A 17,487-nucleotide genomic window follows, 5' to 3' on the forward strand; every position below is an offset into this window, starting at 1 on the left:
GTGTGAAAACCCTCGGGCTTTCACACTGGAGTGTGAGGAGCGGCTGTTTCAGGGTGCTTTGCAGGCGCTATTTTTAGCGCTGTAGAGCCTGCAAAGCACCCCAGTGTGAAAGGGGTCTTATGGTTGTGTGTTGAGTTATTTTGAGGGGACAGCAAATTTACACTGTTATACAAGCTGTACACTCACTACGTTACATTGTAGCAAAATGTCATTTCATCAGTGTTGTCACAGTTCCCTGATGCTGGATCCGGATGACACCTGTTGATGGGTCGGCTGAAAGAATGATCTCATATCAGAAGTGACCAACACATCTTCAAACCACCCTCTTCTTGTAGGCGCTGTTGGATTGGTACCCACAACTCTTTCTCTGGGAGTGGGAATTCCTCTGCCAGTGCACGCAAATGCAGAATGCAGCATTTCTCTAAGCAAGGCCTGGAAGTGCTCCATTCTGACAGCCCTCTGTGATGGTGGTAACGTTTCCGCCATTTTGTGTTTGTACCCAAACACAACGTTGTCACCCAGTACTGGTCCTTGACCTTTATGCTTTTTATACGGGGGTCCCTATTAAAACACTGAAGCATGAAGGCCCCCATTTGCATTAAAGTGGAAGCGGTGTGGTAGCCTGGCTCCTGCTCATCCTCCAGGATAATGTCGTCCTCTTCATTCTCCTCTCCCCATCCACGCACAACAGGGATCCCAGAAAGGTTTAAAGCATGCTCTTCTTGCTCCTCCTCATCTGCCCCGGCACCATCCTCCTCTGACTCCTCTTCAGACTCCTGTTGTTGACTTGTCTCAGATAGAGTAGCCCCCCCCTGGGAATTCATCCAGCATTGCGACTTCCTCATCTTCCCGCTCCTGCTCCTCCACAGCTTGATCAATGACACGACGCAATGCACGCTCCATAAAGAAGGCATAAGGTACCATGTCACTGATGGCGCCATGGCTGCGACTGACCAGTTTGGTGATCTCATCAAATGGCCGCAGAAGTCTGCATACGTCGCGCATGAGCAGCCACTGGCACGGTGAAAAAACAACAAGCTCCCCAGAACCTGTTTTTCGTACAGGTAGTCGTTAACTGCATGTTTCTGCTGGAGCAGCCTATCAAGCATATAGAAGGTTGAGTTCCATCGTGTCGGGCAATCGCAAATAAGACGTCTGACCGGCAGATTGTGTCGCCGCTGAATGTCAGCAAGGCGAGCCATGGCCATGTAAGATCTTCTGAAATGGGCCGAGATTTTCCTTGCCTGCCGCAAGATGTCCCGGACCCCAGGGTATTTGACAAGGATTCGCTGCACGACCAAGTTTAAGACGTGTGCCATGCATGATTTTGCACTGTTTCAATGCGCTAAGCAGATTGGCACCGTTGTCACACACCACTTTACCAACTGTCAAATTGAGCGGTGTTAGCCACTGATCTGCCTGTGAACGCAAAGCAGAAAGGAGTGCCGGGCCAGCGTGGCTCTTGGCTTCCAGGCACAACAGACGCAGCACGGCATGGCAACATCTCACCTGGCATGTCGAATAGGTTCTGGGGAGCTTTCTGAGGAGCTTTTCATGTGGCTGCTCATGCGTGACGCATGCAGACTTCTGCGGCCATTTGAGGAGATCACCAAACTGGTCAGTCGCAGCCATGGCACCATCAGTGACATGGTACCTTATGCCTTCTTTATGGAGCGTGCATTGCGTCGTGTCATTGATCAAGCTGTTGAGGAGCAGGAGCGGGAAGATGAGGAAGTCGCAATGCTGGATGAATTCCCAGGGGGGGCTTCTCTGACTCCTCTTCAGACTCCTGTTGTTGACTTGTCTCAGATAGAGGAGGATGGTGCCGGGGCGGATGAGGAGGAGCAAGAAGAGCATGCTTTAAACCTTTCTGGGATCCCTGTTGTGCGTGGATGGGGAGAGGAGAATGAAGAGGACGACATTATCCTGGATGATGAGCAGGAGCCAGGCCACCACACCGCTTCCACTTTAGTGCAAATGGGGGGCCTTCATGCTCCAGTGTTTTAATAGGGACCCCCGTATAAAAAGCATAAGGGTCAAGGACCAGTACTGGGTGGCAACGAACTTAGACCCCCGGTACAAACACAAAATGGCGGAAATGTTACCGCTGTCACAGAGGGCTGGCAAAATGGAGCACTTCCAGGCCTTGCTTCGAGAAATGCTGCATTCTGCCTTTGCGTGCACTGGCAGAGGAGCAATTCCCACTCCCAGAGAAGGAGTTGCGGGTACCAATCCAACAGCTCCTGCAAGAAGAGGCCGGTTTGAAGATGTGTTGGTGACTTCGGATATGAGGTCATTCTTTCAGCCGACCCATCGACAGGTGTCATTCGGATCCAGCATCAGGGAACGCCTAGACCGTCAGGTGTCCGACTACATCGGGTTAACGGCCAATGTGAATGCTTTGAGGAGTGATGAACCCCTGGACTACTGGGTGGGCAGGCTTGACCTCTGGCCAGAGCTTGCTCAATTTGCAATCGAACTGTTGGCTTGCCCCTCATCCAGTGTCCTGTCCGAAAGGACGTTCAGCGCAGCAGGGGAGATCGTGACCGATAAGCGTACTCGCCTAGCTCACGACAGTGTTAACTACCTCACATTTCTAAAAATGAATGAGGCATGGATCTCGGAGGAATTGAACACATGTGACCAGTAGACCATGTATATGTCTATAAACAATTTTTTTAAACGAGCACAGAGACCTTCTTTCTTCATTTGGCTCACTTCCTTGTCCAAAAAAAGCACACCGTACTATATGCCCGTATCCTCCTCTTTGAAGAGGTTGAGCGGTGTCATATTTCTACTGGGGTTGCTTATTATGAGGGACTCCCACCATCCCTGTGCTGTGCTGACATCCTCCTGGGGCTGTACCTCTGCTGTGCATATTATGAGGGGCTCCCACCATCCCTGCGCTGTGCTCACTTCCTCCTGGGGCTGTACCTCTGCTGTGCATATTTTTAGGTGCTCCCACCGTCCCTGTGCTATGCTCATTATGAGGGGCTCCCACCATCCCTGTGCTGTGCTGACTTCCTCCTGGGGCTGCTTATTATGAGGGGCTCCCACCATCCCTGTGCTATGCTGACATCCTCCTGGGGCTGCTTATTATAATGGGGGTCCCACCATCCCTGTGCTATGCTAACATCCTCCTGAGGCTGCTTATTATGAGGGGCTCCCACCATCCCTGTGCTATGCTCATTATGAGGGGCTCCCACCATCCCTGTGCTATGCTGACTTCCTCCTGGGGCTGCTTACGGTGCAGGTGTCAGTGCTGTATATCACGGTGCTGATGTCAGTACTCTCTATCACGGTGCTGCTGTCAGTGCTGTATATCACAGTGCTGGTGTTAGTGCTTTATGTCACGCTGCTGATGTCAGTGCTCTCTATCACGGTGCTGGTGTCAGATGACTCTATCACGGTGCAGGTGTCATTGCTGTATGTCACGCTGCTGATATCGGTGCTCTCTATCACGGTGCTGCTGTCAGTGCTGTATATCACGGTGCTGGTGTTAGTGCTTTATGTCACGCTGCTGATGTCAGTGCTCTCTATCACGGTGCTGTTGTCAGATGACTCTATCACGGTGCAGGTGTCATTGCTGTATGTCACGCTGCTGGTGATCATATACTGTACCCTCTTCTTTGCCTATCCTGGTCCCTGACTTTCCCTCTCCTCCATTGCCTTCATGCGCTCCACAGTCCTGAATTGTCACAACAATTTCCCATATAAAAAAAGAATGCTTGTAGTTGTCGATCCCAGATTCACCTCATACATGTGTTATGTCATTGGCCATGTGGTGGGACTATGTTTGCACAGCTATTAATTATTTTGTGGCTGCAAATTTGACCTGTAGGTTTGCGAAGTTCGCCTCCCATTGAAGTCAATGGGGCCCGCCGCGAACGTTCCGATTCGCGAACTATCGGCCGCGTTCGCGGTCCGCGTTCGCGAAACGTCCCGTCGGAAGTTCGTTCCATCACTACTGTCCTGTACCCCATGATGGATGTGTCATGGGTCAAAGTTCTTCACAATGTAAACGAATATGTCCGCCGTGAACAGCGCCAGAAGTCCGCCAGTTTGGCGAATCGTGAACGAGCAAAGGCCATCTCTAGCTGCAAATACTGCAGCTGCTGACTTTTAATAAATGGACACTTACCTGTCCCAGGGTCCAGCGATGCTGAAACCGAGCAATCCCTCTGTTCTCGGCTGCTGCCGCCTCCATTCTCATTGAGGGAATCAGGAAGTGAAGCGTTGCGGCTTCACTTCCCGGTTCCCGAATGCGCGAGTCGCGCTGCGTGTCGCAAGTGGTCCCCGCTATGTCCTGGGCTGCCCCTGGCAGCGGGGGGCTGTGGGAAGGGGCGTGACTCCTGCAGGAGACTATTCCCGGAAGTGGGTGCAGATACCTCATAAAATGTTCCTGCAGATCAAATATTTTCATTTCTGCCTCACTTTTATTTTATCTCTTTTTTTAAATATCTTTTATTTCATCATTATTACCCAAAATAATCAACTTTAAAAAAAAAAAATTATGACTCTTCCGGAGCTTTTTTTGAACTCTGTGTGCAGTCTAAGCCCAAACAAAGCTACAATAATTACCAACTATGTGTGTAATATGAAACTATCAGAGCTGCAGACAGGAGAGGCTGCTGATGTCATGTCGTGTAAATTCCTCCACTCAAAATATAGATATCAGATCTTCCAACAGCTTGCAACCACAAACTAGGCAGTACTCATTTTGGCTGCTGAACATGAACTGTTTATTTGAACACAGGTACACAAATGTAACACTCCAATCAGCAGGGAGAGCTGTTGGAGGATTTCCCCCCCCTCCCTCCTCACAGCAAATACAAATACACATACACATCCCATAATAGGTTGCTCCTAAGGCAGACACAAACAATAGAACAGGGATATGCAATTAGCGGACCTCCAGCTGTTGCAAAACTATCATGCCTCTTCCTCTGGGTGTCATGCTTGTGGCTGTCAGAGTCTTGCTACATGGTAGCTTGTAGTTCTGCAACAGCTGGAGGTCCGCTATTTGCATATCCCTGCAATAGAACAATGGCATATAACCAGACCCAAACGACCCAGCAAAGAGTCCACAACAGTATGAGACAATATACAATATAATATAATAATATAATTGTGTGTCTTTTTTGTGTAAAATGTATGTCTGCTCGCCTTGTTTGTGGTGTCATTTACAATTAACGGCACCGCGATGCGCATTCTTTAAGTATTTTCCATGCGTTCCGGGAAAGCATGTGGAAACACACATTTCCGCATATGTGAATGGGGCCTTAATGTAAAAGGGGTGCAGCAATTTACACATCGGGCTCCTCAGGGGAGCGGTGATGTCCGCAGATGCGAGGAGTGACATTTTTATCCCTTTACATAGTTACATAGTAAGGTTGAATAAAGACACCAGTCCATCCTGAGTGAGGTGTCTACAATTGCCCCTATCCCTGTACATTGCACACTCACATCGGTCCCTACCCTCAAGGAGCCCACAATCCAAGGTCCCAGAAGCCAATTAACCTACCAGCATGTCTTTGGAGTGTGGGAGGAAACCGGAGTACCCGGAGGAAACCCACGCAAGCACAGGGAGAGCATGCAAACTCCAGGCAGGTAGTGTCGTGGTTGGGATTCAAACCAGTGACCCTTTTTACTGCTAGGTGAGAGTGCTACCCACTACACTACCGTACCACCAAAAAACTATGCCAAAACCATTGTTTTCTTTTTTGCGCACACATGTTAATGTATAAAGGCAAATATTTTCTTTTGTTTTGGATGGAGTGGAGAGGGATTTTTATTGCTGTCTTTGTCCCCTGTTAAAGAGATTCTCTCTATTTTTTATGTTTACTGTTACCACCAAAAGTGAAAGCAAAATCCCAAATTTTGGGTTGTCATCAGAACAAGAACAGAAAGGAAATCTTCCAATGGGGACATTAGTTCTGGTGACAACCAGGGATTCTGCCACTTTTGGGGATTTCTCTCACTTGCTGTTTTGAGGCAGGAAGTGAAGGGAAATCTCCCCAGTGGGGACACAGATGGAAAAAAACACACAGGGGTTATAACCCTCCCTTACGCTATACCATGAAAAGAAAAACAAAAATTGCCTTTAGTTCTGTTTAACTTCCACTTGGTATGCAGGGGGGGGGGCGATGTGGACTGAAAGTGATTGTAAAGCATCCGGTTTTCTTTTAATAAAACAACATTTCATACTATACACTGTACATTGTCACTGTACTAATGACACTGGCTGGGAAGGGATTAACAGCTAGGAGCGAGCAAGGGGTTAAAGAGGAGCAGCACCTTTAAAAAAAATATTAAAAGCCAGCAGCTACAAATATTGCAGCTGCTGACTTTTAATAAATTGACACTTACCTGTCCCAGGGTCCAGCGATGTCGGCGGCAGATGACGAGCAATCGCTCATCTCTCCGCTGCCCCCGCCGTCATCCTCTGTCAGGGAATCGGGAAGTGAAGCATTGCGGCTTCACTGCCCGGTTCCCTACTGCGCATGCGCGTCTCCACTGGTCCCCGCTGTGTCCTGGGAACTGTGTGTTTCCCAGAACACAATGGGGGGGGCGGGGCATCTGCGGCTAGCTTGTCCCCGGAAGTGGGTCCAGATACCTGGATTATCCAGGTATCTGCACCCCCCTCCCCCTCCCCCCTGAAAGTTGCCAATTATGGCACCGGAGGGGGGGAGGGATCAGATGAGCGGAACTTCCACTTCAGGGTGGAGGTTCGCTTTAAATGTGTGCCTAACAATGTGTAATGTGTGCTGCTTTTTACTAAAGATCTCTTTGTTTCTTATCCCCGAATAAGAAATAGAGAGATCGTTCCCTCGGTACAGGATCTGCTGACAGACCTCCGCTGTGTACAATCAGAGTAGGTGTTAGCAGGGGTGCCCTAAACCTGGAAACAGGTAGAGATGTACAAGTGTGCGTCGCTTTGCCTGTATCGGCCGCGCATCAGCAGTACATTGCGGGCCGGGGGGTCCACAATTGGATAAAGAGTGCCCAAAAGGAGATCACCATGTGCTGAAAAGGGGTCCCCCTCTCACAGGTTCTTTTACTGTCCTGGCAGTTTCATTGTTCGCTTTGTTTTATTGGGCTGACCATACGCTTTACAATTTGATTGTACAATCTCCAACAGATCTAGCATCAACTATGTACTGCAAGGTTCTGCCTGATTTATTATAAATTGGATGGATCGTTTAGGTGTGTCCTCTTATGTCATAGATTTAGCAGAAGATTGTGCGGGACTTGTACAATCAGATCGTAGAACACTGGACCAATATGCCCCGCCCCCTTTGAGTACCGAGCCTGCTGGGACCCCCCATATATACTACCCCTATGTGTGCGTGTGTGTATACCGGGCCCTGCCCTTTCTAAATATATACAGATCTCTGCTGGGCCCCCACCTTTTTTTGTGTATACCAGCCCCTCTGTGTGTGTGTCTTTGCTGCTTGCTGGGGCGCTAACCCTCTGTGTAGGGCCCCGCCCCTTTATATTCAAGGGGTTCTGTCTGCAGACGGGAGCTCCAAGTTTGACAGGAAACATGTGGCCTCCACTCCACTTAAAAAAAAAAAAAAATGATTAATGAACTTTAATGTCACAAACATTTACTAGACACTAGACACAACTGGTGGAAGTGGAGGTCACCTTGCGGGCGCGCTCCCGAATCCAGCATTGGGCATCCATAGCTGCCGAATGTATGACTCGGCCCCGTCCCCTGGGTCATTGGATTTGATTGAGAGCAGCGGGAGCCAATGGCTGCGCTGCTATCAATCTATCCAATCAAGAGCTGAGAACCCCGGGCAGAGGAAGAGAGTGTCTCTGCCGAATGAAGTTCCAGAGTTCAGGTAAATAAAACGGTGGTGGGGGTGGTCATTGCCAGGTGGGTTTTCACCATAATGCATAGGATGCATTAAGGTGAAAAAACACGAGGATCTACAACCCCTTTTAAGGTTTTACATGTTGGGTATCTATTTACTCGGTGCAACCTCATCTTTTATATTTTACCAAAATGTGGTTAATTTATTGAATTTGTTTCCCTTTAAATTCACTTTAGTGTGTTTTTTACTGACATTTTGCGTTTCCAAGACGTTTGCTGTAATATTGTGTGAGATAAAAAATTGGAACTACCACTGTTTTATTCTCTAGAGTGTCTGCTTTCAGAAAATATATACTATTTGGGGAGTTTTATGTAATCTTCAGGCCGAAAATTCTTTTTGTAAACAAAAAAATACAAAAACAGCTCTGGCAGAGTAAGGGTTAAAGTTGATTAAAACATTTTTTTTTTTTAAACTCTGTGGAGGCCACACATTTCCTGTGGAGAGTTGAGCTCCAGTCTGCAGCCAGATACCCATGGGGGATGTCACAGGAAACATATGGCCTCCACTTCCACGAGTTGTCTATGAAATGTTTGTGACATTAAAGTTCATTATAAAAAAAAAAAAAAGTGGAGTGGAGGACACGTGTTTCCTGTGAAATGTGGAGCTCCAGTCTGCAGCCAGATACCCATGGGGGATGTCACAGGAAACATATGGCCTCCACTTCCACGAGTTGTCTATGAAATGTTTGTGACATTAAAGTTCATTATAAAAAAAAAAAAAAGTGGAGTGGAGGACACGTGTTTCCTGTGAAATGTGGAGCTCCAGTCTGCAGCCAGACCTCTCTCCTTATTTGTGTATACCAACCCTTTTGGGTGTGTGTGGACCGCCTTCCCCTAGGGCTCCGCCCCTCACAATGTATACTGACTGAGCCCGCTGTGGAAGCAGTTGTTGTGGCTCTGATCTCTTTGTGTGTGTAAGGTAAGTACCTGGGACCCCCTCCTCATATCTGCTGGGACCCCTAAACTGACCCCCTCCTCATATCTGCTGGGACCCCCTACACTGACACCCCCTCTTATCTGCTGGGACCCCCTACACTGACACCCCCTTGTACCTTCTGGGACCCCCTACACTGACACCCCCTTGTACCTGCTGGGACCCCCTACAATGACACCCCCTTGTACCTGCTGATTCCCCCTACACTGACTCATTATATTCCATACGCTGTCCTTCTCTACTATGATATTACTCTCATCTTGTATGTTCTCTACATTGTTACTCTACTATTACAGTATATACATTGTTACTCTTCTCCTCTCCCCTCCTCTTTTATAATATATATTGTTACCCACCCCTCCTCTTCTATCGTATACATTGTTACCCTCCCCTCCTCTTATATCGTACACATTGTTACTCTCCCCTCCTCTTATATCGAATACGTTGTTACTCTCCCCTCCTCTTCTATCGTATACATTGTTACTCTCCCCTCCTCTTATAATATATATTGTTACCCACCCCTCCTCCTCTTCTATCTTACACATTGTTACCCTCCCCTCCTCTCCTATCGTATACATTGTTACCCTCCCCTCCTCTTATATCGTATACATTGTTACCCTCCCCTCCTCTTATATCGTATACATTGTTACCCTCCCCTCCTCTTATATCGTATACATTGTTACCCTCCCCTCCTCTTATATCGTATACATTGTTACCCTCCCCTCCTCTCCTATCGTATACATTGTTACCCTCCCCTCCTCTTATATCTTATACATTGTTACCCTCCCTTCCTCTTATATCGTACACATTGTTACTCTCCCCTCCTCTTATATCGTATACATTGTTACCCTCCCCTCCTCTTATATCGTACACATTGTTACTCTCCCCTCCTCTTATATCGTATACATTGTTACTCTCCCCTCCTCTTATATCGTATACATTGTTACTCTCCCCTCCTCTTATATCGTATACATTGTTACTCTGCCCTCCTCTTATATCGTATACATTGTTACTCTCCCCTCCTCTTATATTGTATACATTGTTACTCTCCCCTCCTCTTATATCGTATACATTGTTACTCTCCCCTCCTCTTATAATATATATTGTTACCCACCCCTCCTCCTCTTCTATCTTACACATTGTTACCCTCCCCTCCTCTTATATCGTATACATTGTTACCCTCCCCTCCTCTCCTATCGTATACATTGTTACCCTCCCCTCCTCTTATATCGTATACATTGTTACTCTCCCTCCTCTTATATTGTATACATTGTTATTCTCCCCTCCTCTTATATCGTATACATTGTTATTCTCCCCTCCTCTTATATCGTATACATTGTTATAGGGCTGAAACAACAAATCGATTATGAAATTAATCGATTACTATTTTCATAATCGATTAATCGGCCAGTAACATAATGAGGTTAAAAAAAAAAAAGAGCCCTTTATAGTACAAAACAAATCAAATAATTGCTACTGTAAATATTACTTTCACAGTTCCACAGTAAAAAAAATAAAAATAAAAAAAAACCCTTACAGTAGTGATTATCTGCTTTTTTGTACTATAAAGGGCTGATTTAGTTTTTTTTAACCCCATTATGTTACTAAACATCATAAACGTCATAGACCTGGTTCACACCTAATGTGTTTTTTGGTGCTTTTTGCAGAAACGCACTACAGTTCATTTACATGGCTTCCTATGGGACACGTTCACATCTATGCTTTTTTTCAGCCGCTGCATATTTGGAAAGGGTCAGGCACACAAAACTGTACTTTTTTGGTTCAATATACTTCAATGGAGAAGCTGCAGAAAAGCATGGAATGCGTTTTTGCAGCAAATGCAAAAATGCTAATTGCAGCAAAAATCAAAACGCACAGCAAAAATCAAAACGCACAGCAAAAAGCACTGCAGAAACAGATTAAAAGCAAACTGCATAGGTGTGTGCCGAGCCTTATTCTGGCCACACCGATCAATTTTCAGACAAGAATATTGAGACAAAAAATCTTTGTACATTCGCTGAATGAAAGAATGTTTGAAATTTCCACTTGTGTTTTTAACATTCTGTTTTTAAAATTTAATGTCATTTCTGAACGAAAACCACATACACTGTTTTCTATTTACAAATTTTCCTGTCACTGTTGTTGAAAATGAATGTCGATTTTTACCCCGCTAACTATTAGAAAATCGAACGAACGTTCTTAAAATTAATTATTTTTTTTTTTTTTAAAAGAAGAAATTGTTTGTTTTTTAAACAATAGTAGTAATTTAGTAAACTAATAGTATATACAGTATATCACTTCTGTCTGTTACTCTGAGTGGATTAGAGATTTTGCTCTCTAACCATATAGTTGGTTATTTATATTTACCACTGCATAGAGATATTTAAGAATAAATTGCCTTTTTTTAACTTTGCATATTTAACTAAATTATACACCACACCTTTTTTTTTTTTTTAAGGTTATTAATCGAAACAATAATCGGCCAACTAATCGATTATGAAAATAATCGTAAGTTGCAGCCCTACATTGTTACTCTCCCCTCCTCTTATAATATATATTGTTACCCTCCCTTCCTGTTATATCGTATACATTGTTACCTCCCCTCCTCTTGTATACATTGTTACTCTCCCCTCCTCTTCTATCGTATACATTGTTACTCTCCCCTCCTCTTGTATACATTGTTACTCTCCCCTCCTCTTCTATCGTATACATTGTTTCTCATAGTCAAGTTGTAAGTGTAGAATCCAGGCTTGTGTGAGCTTTATATGAAGACCTCAGCCCTGCGCTCTTCCTATACCAGCCATAGTATCTGTATGTTCTCCCCTCCTCCAGAACCTTGATTTGGGGATGAAGCCTTGTCAGATACATAGTATGAAGCTGTACTAACCCTGACCTCCAGCTAAGCTCCAGAGAAATGATCTGGTAATTTATACACAAATTTTGGGGGTCATTCACACTTCAGTACACTGCCCAGATCAGCAGATTTCTGCAGTGGGAACAGAATTAGCGATCGGCAGAGGAAGGAAACCGATGAATGGAGGAGGTGGACGATTCATCTGCCCCTCCTCCATTCATAGAGCACTTTTCATTGGTGAACATTATAGTCCAGCTTCTGTAACTGGATGAGGGGGGCAGAGAGGGCGGGCATAGCCGGCACTCGTGGTGAATGCCTGTGACTGGTCCTACAGTTCTGTTTACCCCCGCAGCTCCAAAGGGTTACAACTGCTGGGGTATGGGGGGGGGGGGGGGTTGGGGGTTCAGGGGACTTTGAATTTCCACTTAGAGGAGCTGCAATCTCTGATCCGAAATAAAAACCTTGTGACGCTCGGCATGTGCCTAATCCACTATATATAATGTTTTGCATGTATGTGCACATATTACTCACCCATAGCTCCGAACTGTCCCTGATTTTGAGAGACTGTCCCTGATCTGTCCCTCATTCCTCCTCGTTTGTCCCTCATTATGGTCTGATCTATATAGTTGTATATAAAATGCACTTTTTATCTTTCAAAAAGTGTTTCCCAGTGCTAAACCTTTCATCTGATTTCTAAATTGCTGCATTTGTAATTTTTAAAAGCCAATATAATTGAATAGTAGTGGTAAATAAAAGTCCTTGTGGATTTAATTAACTTTTTATTTTTTTTGGTTAATTCTTCTTTAAGGGGGTGTAGCAGGGGGCGTGTCTTCTGCCTACATATGTTTGTTAGTAGGTGTTCCTCATTCTCATTTCAAAATGTTGGGAGGTGTGCTCACCTAAGTTCATTAATATCTTTGCAGAAGATTTAGCGGCGGCCATCACTAGTGTGGGCGTTTGAAGCCGACACCCATATACTTCCTGTATTTTGTGCAGCTGGCTACCCAGCATGTACGGCACAGTCTCACGCCTGCTAAGTGAAGACTCTGCGGCGCACATTGTTGCTAACAGATTAAAGAGGATACCCATTGACTCCTGAAATTAATGAAACCGATATTCCAGAAGTCATTGGAACATAGTTGATGACGCCAATTGCTGCGGTGGACTGGCCAAAAGTGGCAAATATTTTAAACAAAAAAAAAAAGTACTTACGGTAATTAAAAAAACAAGCATATCCAAATATTGAACATAGAGGTACGAGAAATGAACTGGGAGGGTGGAGCTCCACTTTAAGCAGCTGCTATCAGCACAAGGGACAGTTCTCACTTCTAATTGATAGCAAGCATGGTCTGTTGTGCTGATCAGAAAATAAAATGTTTAACTAAGGTTAGGATTTAATGTATTTGGACTTACTTGCGTTTATACACGTTCATATTTCCTCTAAAAGCAGTTAAGGGCTCGTGCACAGAGTCATAATTAAATACTGATGTCTTTGCAAAATCTTGCTGGCAGAAAATAAAAATAAAAATGCATGCAATGGTTTGTAAATGTGTTTCCATTTAGGCCCCGTCCAGATCTCACATAGCAGTAAAAGTCGTGATTTTCTAAGTGCGATTTACATGCGTTTCTGAGTGTCACACATAGGGAAGCCTGTTCATTTGTGGCCCCAAAGAAGCCCCTGCTTTTTTTTTTTTTTTTTTTTGGGGGGGGGGGCACAAGCTTTGCGTGATTTTTAAAGGTGAGTTTTGTTGTGATTTTGGTGCAAAAATCGCAGCAGAATTGCTTTATTTGCGGTGCCATTAAAAAGAATACCACCAAAATGTGTGTTGTGCATTTTACTGTGATTTGGAATGGCAGGCAGGATTGCAGCGATTCCAGATCGCCAAGTGTAAATGGGGCCTAAAACACGCTAATGCCCTGTACACACAGTCGGAAATTCCGATGGAAAAGGTCTGATTGGATTATATTGTCGGAAAATCCGATCGTGTGTGGACTTTTTCCTTCGGAAATTCTGACAGAAAAAATTTGAGCGCGGGATCTCAAATTTTCCGTCAAAAAAGTCCGATCAGACTTTCCAATCGTCTGTAGAGAATTCCGAAGGACAAAGTACCACGCATGCTCAGATCAAATTACGAGACCAAAGCTATTGGCTACTAGCCTCTACGTAGTCCCGTCGTACGCAACAAATGGCACCTAGTTCAGAACGATCTAATTTTCCGACAACCTTGTCCGACCGTGTGTATGCAACACCAGTTTCAGACAAAATTCTACGGATTTTGTGGTCGGAATGTCCGACCGTGTGTACAGGGCATTAGAATTTGCTTACTCCGGGTGTGTTAGAACTGAGCTTGACAGCCAATCCAAATGCACAAAGAAGGCAAATGCCTTGTTTCCTATTTGATCAGGTCAGGGGTGGTATATACTGAAAGTACTGCATGCAGCGTGAAGCAATCCATTACATCACACTGTGCTGCAGCCAATAGAATTCAATGAAACATTACTTACTTCAAACTTTAATGACAAGTCAAAAAAACAAAACAAAAAAAAGATTGGCATGCAGTGCACTATTTCCAGTGCTTCAGTGCTGAAGCCTCCTCACCACACATCAAGAGCTGCGATCTAAACAAGTCCTTGGATACGAAAATGGCAATAAAATGTTCCATCTGTAATATTGTCTGCGTTTCCTCTAGCTCAGTTTGCAATCCCAGCAAGTATGCACATCATTTTTAAAGTGGTTGTAAAGCTCAGACCTGAAATATTAACAAAGCATATCCCTCTGTAATGTGTACTTGTCTCAGCCCAGAGCACTAACTGTCATTTCTGTCTGCTGCTTCATTCCTCTGCTATCAGCATGAATCGCGCCTAAGAGGGGGAAAAAAAGGTGGGCATGGGAGGGACTTCTGGCACACAGCCTGTGATTGACAGCTTCAGCTCTGTTCCGGTGTGCTGTTTGAGGCTGGGTTCACACCATTGCGAATTGGACCGCCGCATCCAATTCGCAATAGCAGATGATTTTCATCGGCTCTCTATGGAGCCGGTTCACATATCTCTGCAGCAGGTCCGGTGCATTTTGCAGAAAAATGCTGTGCGTCTTTTGGTCTGTTTCAGGTGTGAATTCAGGCTGAGATTGGGCCTGAAACTATGAACCAGCACGTACCACCAGTGTCAACAATCAGTGCCCACCACAGACAGAAATCGGTGCCCATTACTGATGCCAGTGCTGGCTTTCAGTGATGCCCATTAGTGCCGCTTATCCATGCCGCCTATCAGTGCCTACCAGTACCACCTATCAGTGCCCATAAGTGCAGAATATTAGTGCCTCCTAATAAGTGCTGCCTCATCAGCGGAGGAGAAAAATTACTTATTTACAAACTTTACTGACAGGAAATAAGAAAAACTGTTTTTTGTTTTCAACATTTTCGGTCTTTTATTTTTTATTTTTTCCTAAAAAAAAAATAATAAAAAAATAAAATAAGATAAGATAAAAATCCCAGCAGTGATTAAATGCCACCAAAAGAAAGCTCTATTTGTGTGAAGAAAATGATAAAAATGTTCACATGGTAACAGTGTTGTATGACCGCGCAATTGTCATTCAAAGTGTGACGGCGCTGGAAGCTGCAAAATGGCTTGGGCAGGAAGGGGGTGAAAGTGCCAGGTAGATAAGTGGTCAAGGGGGCAAATCCTTCCGGGGCTGAAGTGGTTAAAGAAGAGGCGACCTATGCCGAATTTGGCTGGGTGTGTAAACGGATCTAACAAAGTATTTTACCCAGATGTGTGCGTCGCCCTCCTTTTTTATGTGAATTATACTATTATTCACAGGCTGTATGATCGGGTTCCTTTCCCTTTTTTTTTTTTTTCCCAATCTTATCATGTAGTCATCAAATAATAATGTATTAAGGCTGCATTCCCTATTGAGAAACTGTAAACTGCAGCACACACATTATGGTGACATTACTTTATAGATATCTAGACCCAAGAACAAAAAGAAGCAAAATGATCCCTTCCCTACTTTTATCTAAAATGTAAAAAAATGTACATGGGTATTTGCTGTAATATTCAAGTCCCAACCCTCCCTTCTATACATGTTCAGTTCAGAATACTTATTGAAAAAATTATTGATTTAAGGCTTGAGAAAAAGAGCTGAGTAGACAACTGCATGAATCTCATCTCCTCTAATCTCAAAGCCTCTGTGGCCCAAGAATGAAGTTCTGAGATCTTAGAATGCAGGTATAGGTTCTCCTATGATATTTGGAGGTTTTCCTCTCTGCCTCTGATCACTGCTGGCTCTATGAGATGGAGACTGGGACTTTGCTACATATACAGTATCTCACAAAAGTGAGTACACCCCTCACATTTTTGTAACTATTTTATTATATATTTTCATGTGACAACACTGAAGAAATGACACTTTGCTACAATGTAAAGTAGTGAGTGTACAGCTTGTATAACAGTGTAACATTTGCTGTCCCCTCAAAATAACTCAACACACAGCCATTAATGTTTAAACCGCTGACAACAAAAGTGAGTACACCCCTAAGTGAAAATGTTCAAATTGTGCCTAATGTGTCAATGTTTTGTTTGGCCACCATTATTTTCGCTGCCTTAACCCTTTTGGTCATGGAGTTCACCAGAGCTTCACAGGTTGCCACTGGAGTCCTCTTCCACTCCTCCATAACAACAGAACAGAGTTGGTGGATGTTAGAGACCTTGTGCTCCTCCACCTTCCATTTTGAGGATGCCACACAGATGCTCTATATTGAGTTTAGGTCTGGAAACATGCTTGGCCAGTCCATTACCTTTAACAAGGCAGTGGTCCTCTTGGACGTGTGTTTGGGGTCGTGCTCATATTGGAATACTGCCCTGCGGCCCAGTCTCCAAAGGGAGGGGATCGTGCTTTGCTTCAGTATGTCACAGAGTGTTGGCATTCATGGTTCCCTGAATGAACTGTAGCTCCCCAGTGCCCCCAGACCATGACACTCCCACCACCATGCTTGACTGTAGGAAGACACACTTGTCTTTGTACTCCTCACCTGGTTGCCGCCACACACGATTGACATGATCTTAACCAAATACATTTATCTTGGTCTCATCAGACCACAGGACATGATTCCAGTAATCTTTAGAAGAAAGATGATGCACAATAAATCCACCCCTTTAACCTCTGCAGCAATTCTGGCAGTACTAATGTGTCTATTTCCCAAAGACTGGGATATCCTCTGGATATGACGCTGAACACATGCACTCAACTTCTTTGGTCGACCATGGTGAGGCCTGTTCTGAGTGGAACCTGTCCTATCAAATCGCTGCATGGTCTTGGCCATCTTGCTGCAGCTCGGTTCCAGGGTCTTGGCAATCTGTTTTTATAGCCTAGGCCGGTGTTTCTGAACTCCAGTCCTCAAGGCACCCCAACAGGTCATGTTTTCAGGATTTCCCTCAGATGAAATGGCTGTGGTAATTACTAAGGCAGTGAAACTGATCAAATCACCTGTGCAAAATAATGGAGAGCCTGAAAACATGACCTGTTGGGGGTGCCTTGAGGACTGGAGTTGAGAAACGCTGGCCTAGACCATCTTTATGTAGAGGAAAAAAATGTTTTTTTTTTTAGATCCTCAGAGTTCTTTGCCATGAGGTGCCATGTTGAACTTCCAGTGACCAGTATGAGAGAGTGAGAGTGATAACACCAAATTTAACACACCTGCTCCCCATTCACACCTGAGACTTTGTAACACTAACAAGTCACATGACACCGGGGAGGGAAAATGGCTAATTGGGTCCAATTTGGACATTTTAGGAACTCTGTTCTGTTGTTATGGAGGA

General features: G+C 44.8%; 1 protein-coding gene across 2 annotated transcripts in view; it reads left to right on the forward strand.

The window, feature by feature from the left end:
* Positions 1-8,654: 8,654 nt before the first annotated feature.
* The window catches only part of PLD3 (phospholipase D family member 3), an 80,956-nt gene continuing 72,123 nt past the window's right edge, over positions 8,655-17,487 (forward strand). The window contains exon 1 of one of the 2 annotated variants that reach the window (XM_077482573.1): positions 8,655-8,801. Coding sequence is in view for 1 of the 2 variants with exons in the window: in XM_077482565.1 (XP_077338691.1) it covers positions 11,313-11,324 (12 nt within the window). In the remaining variant the exon portion in view is untranslated. Of the gene's footprint in view, positions 8,802-11,297; positions 11,325-17,487 lie in introns of those variants that run through there. The other variant, XM_077482565.1, reaches the window with a different exon arrangement.

This window comes from Lithobates pipiens, unplaced genomic scaffold (genome assembly GCF_037356315.1).
Source record: "Lithobates pipiens isolate NorthernLeopardFrog02 unplaced genomic scaffold, aLitPip1_a1.2 Scaffold_1, whole genome shotgun sequence".
Lineage (NCBI taxonomy): Eukaryota > Metazoa > Chordata > Amphibia > Anura > Ranidae > Lithobates > Lithobates pipiens.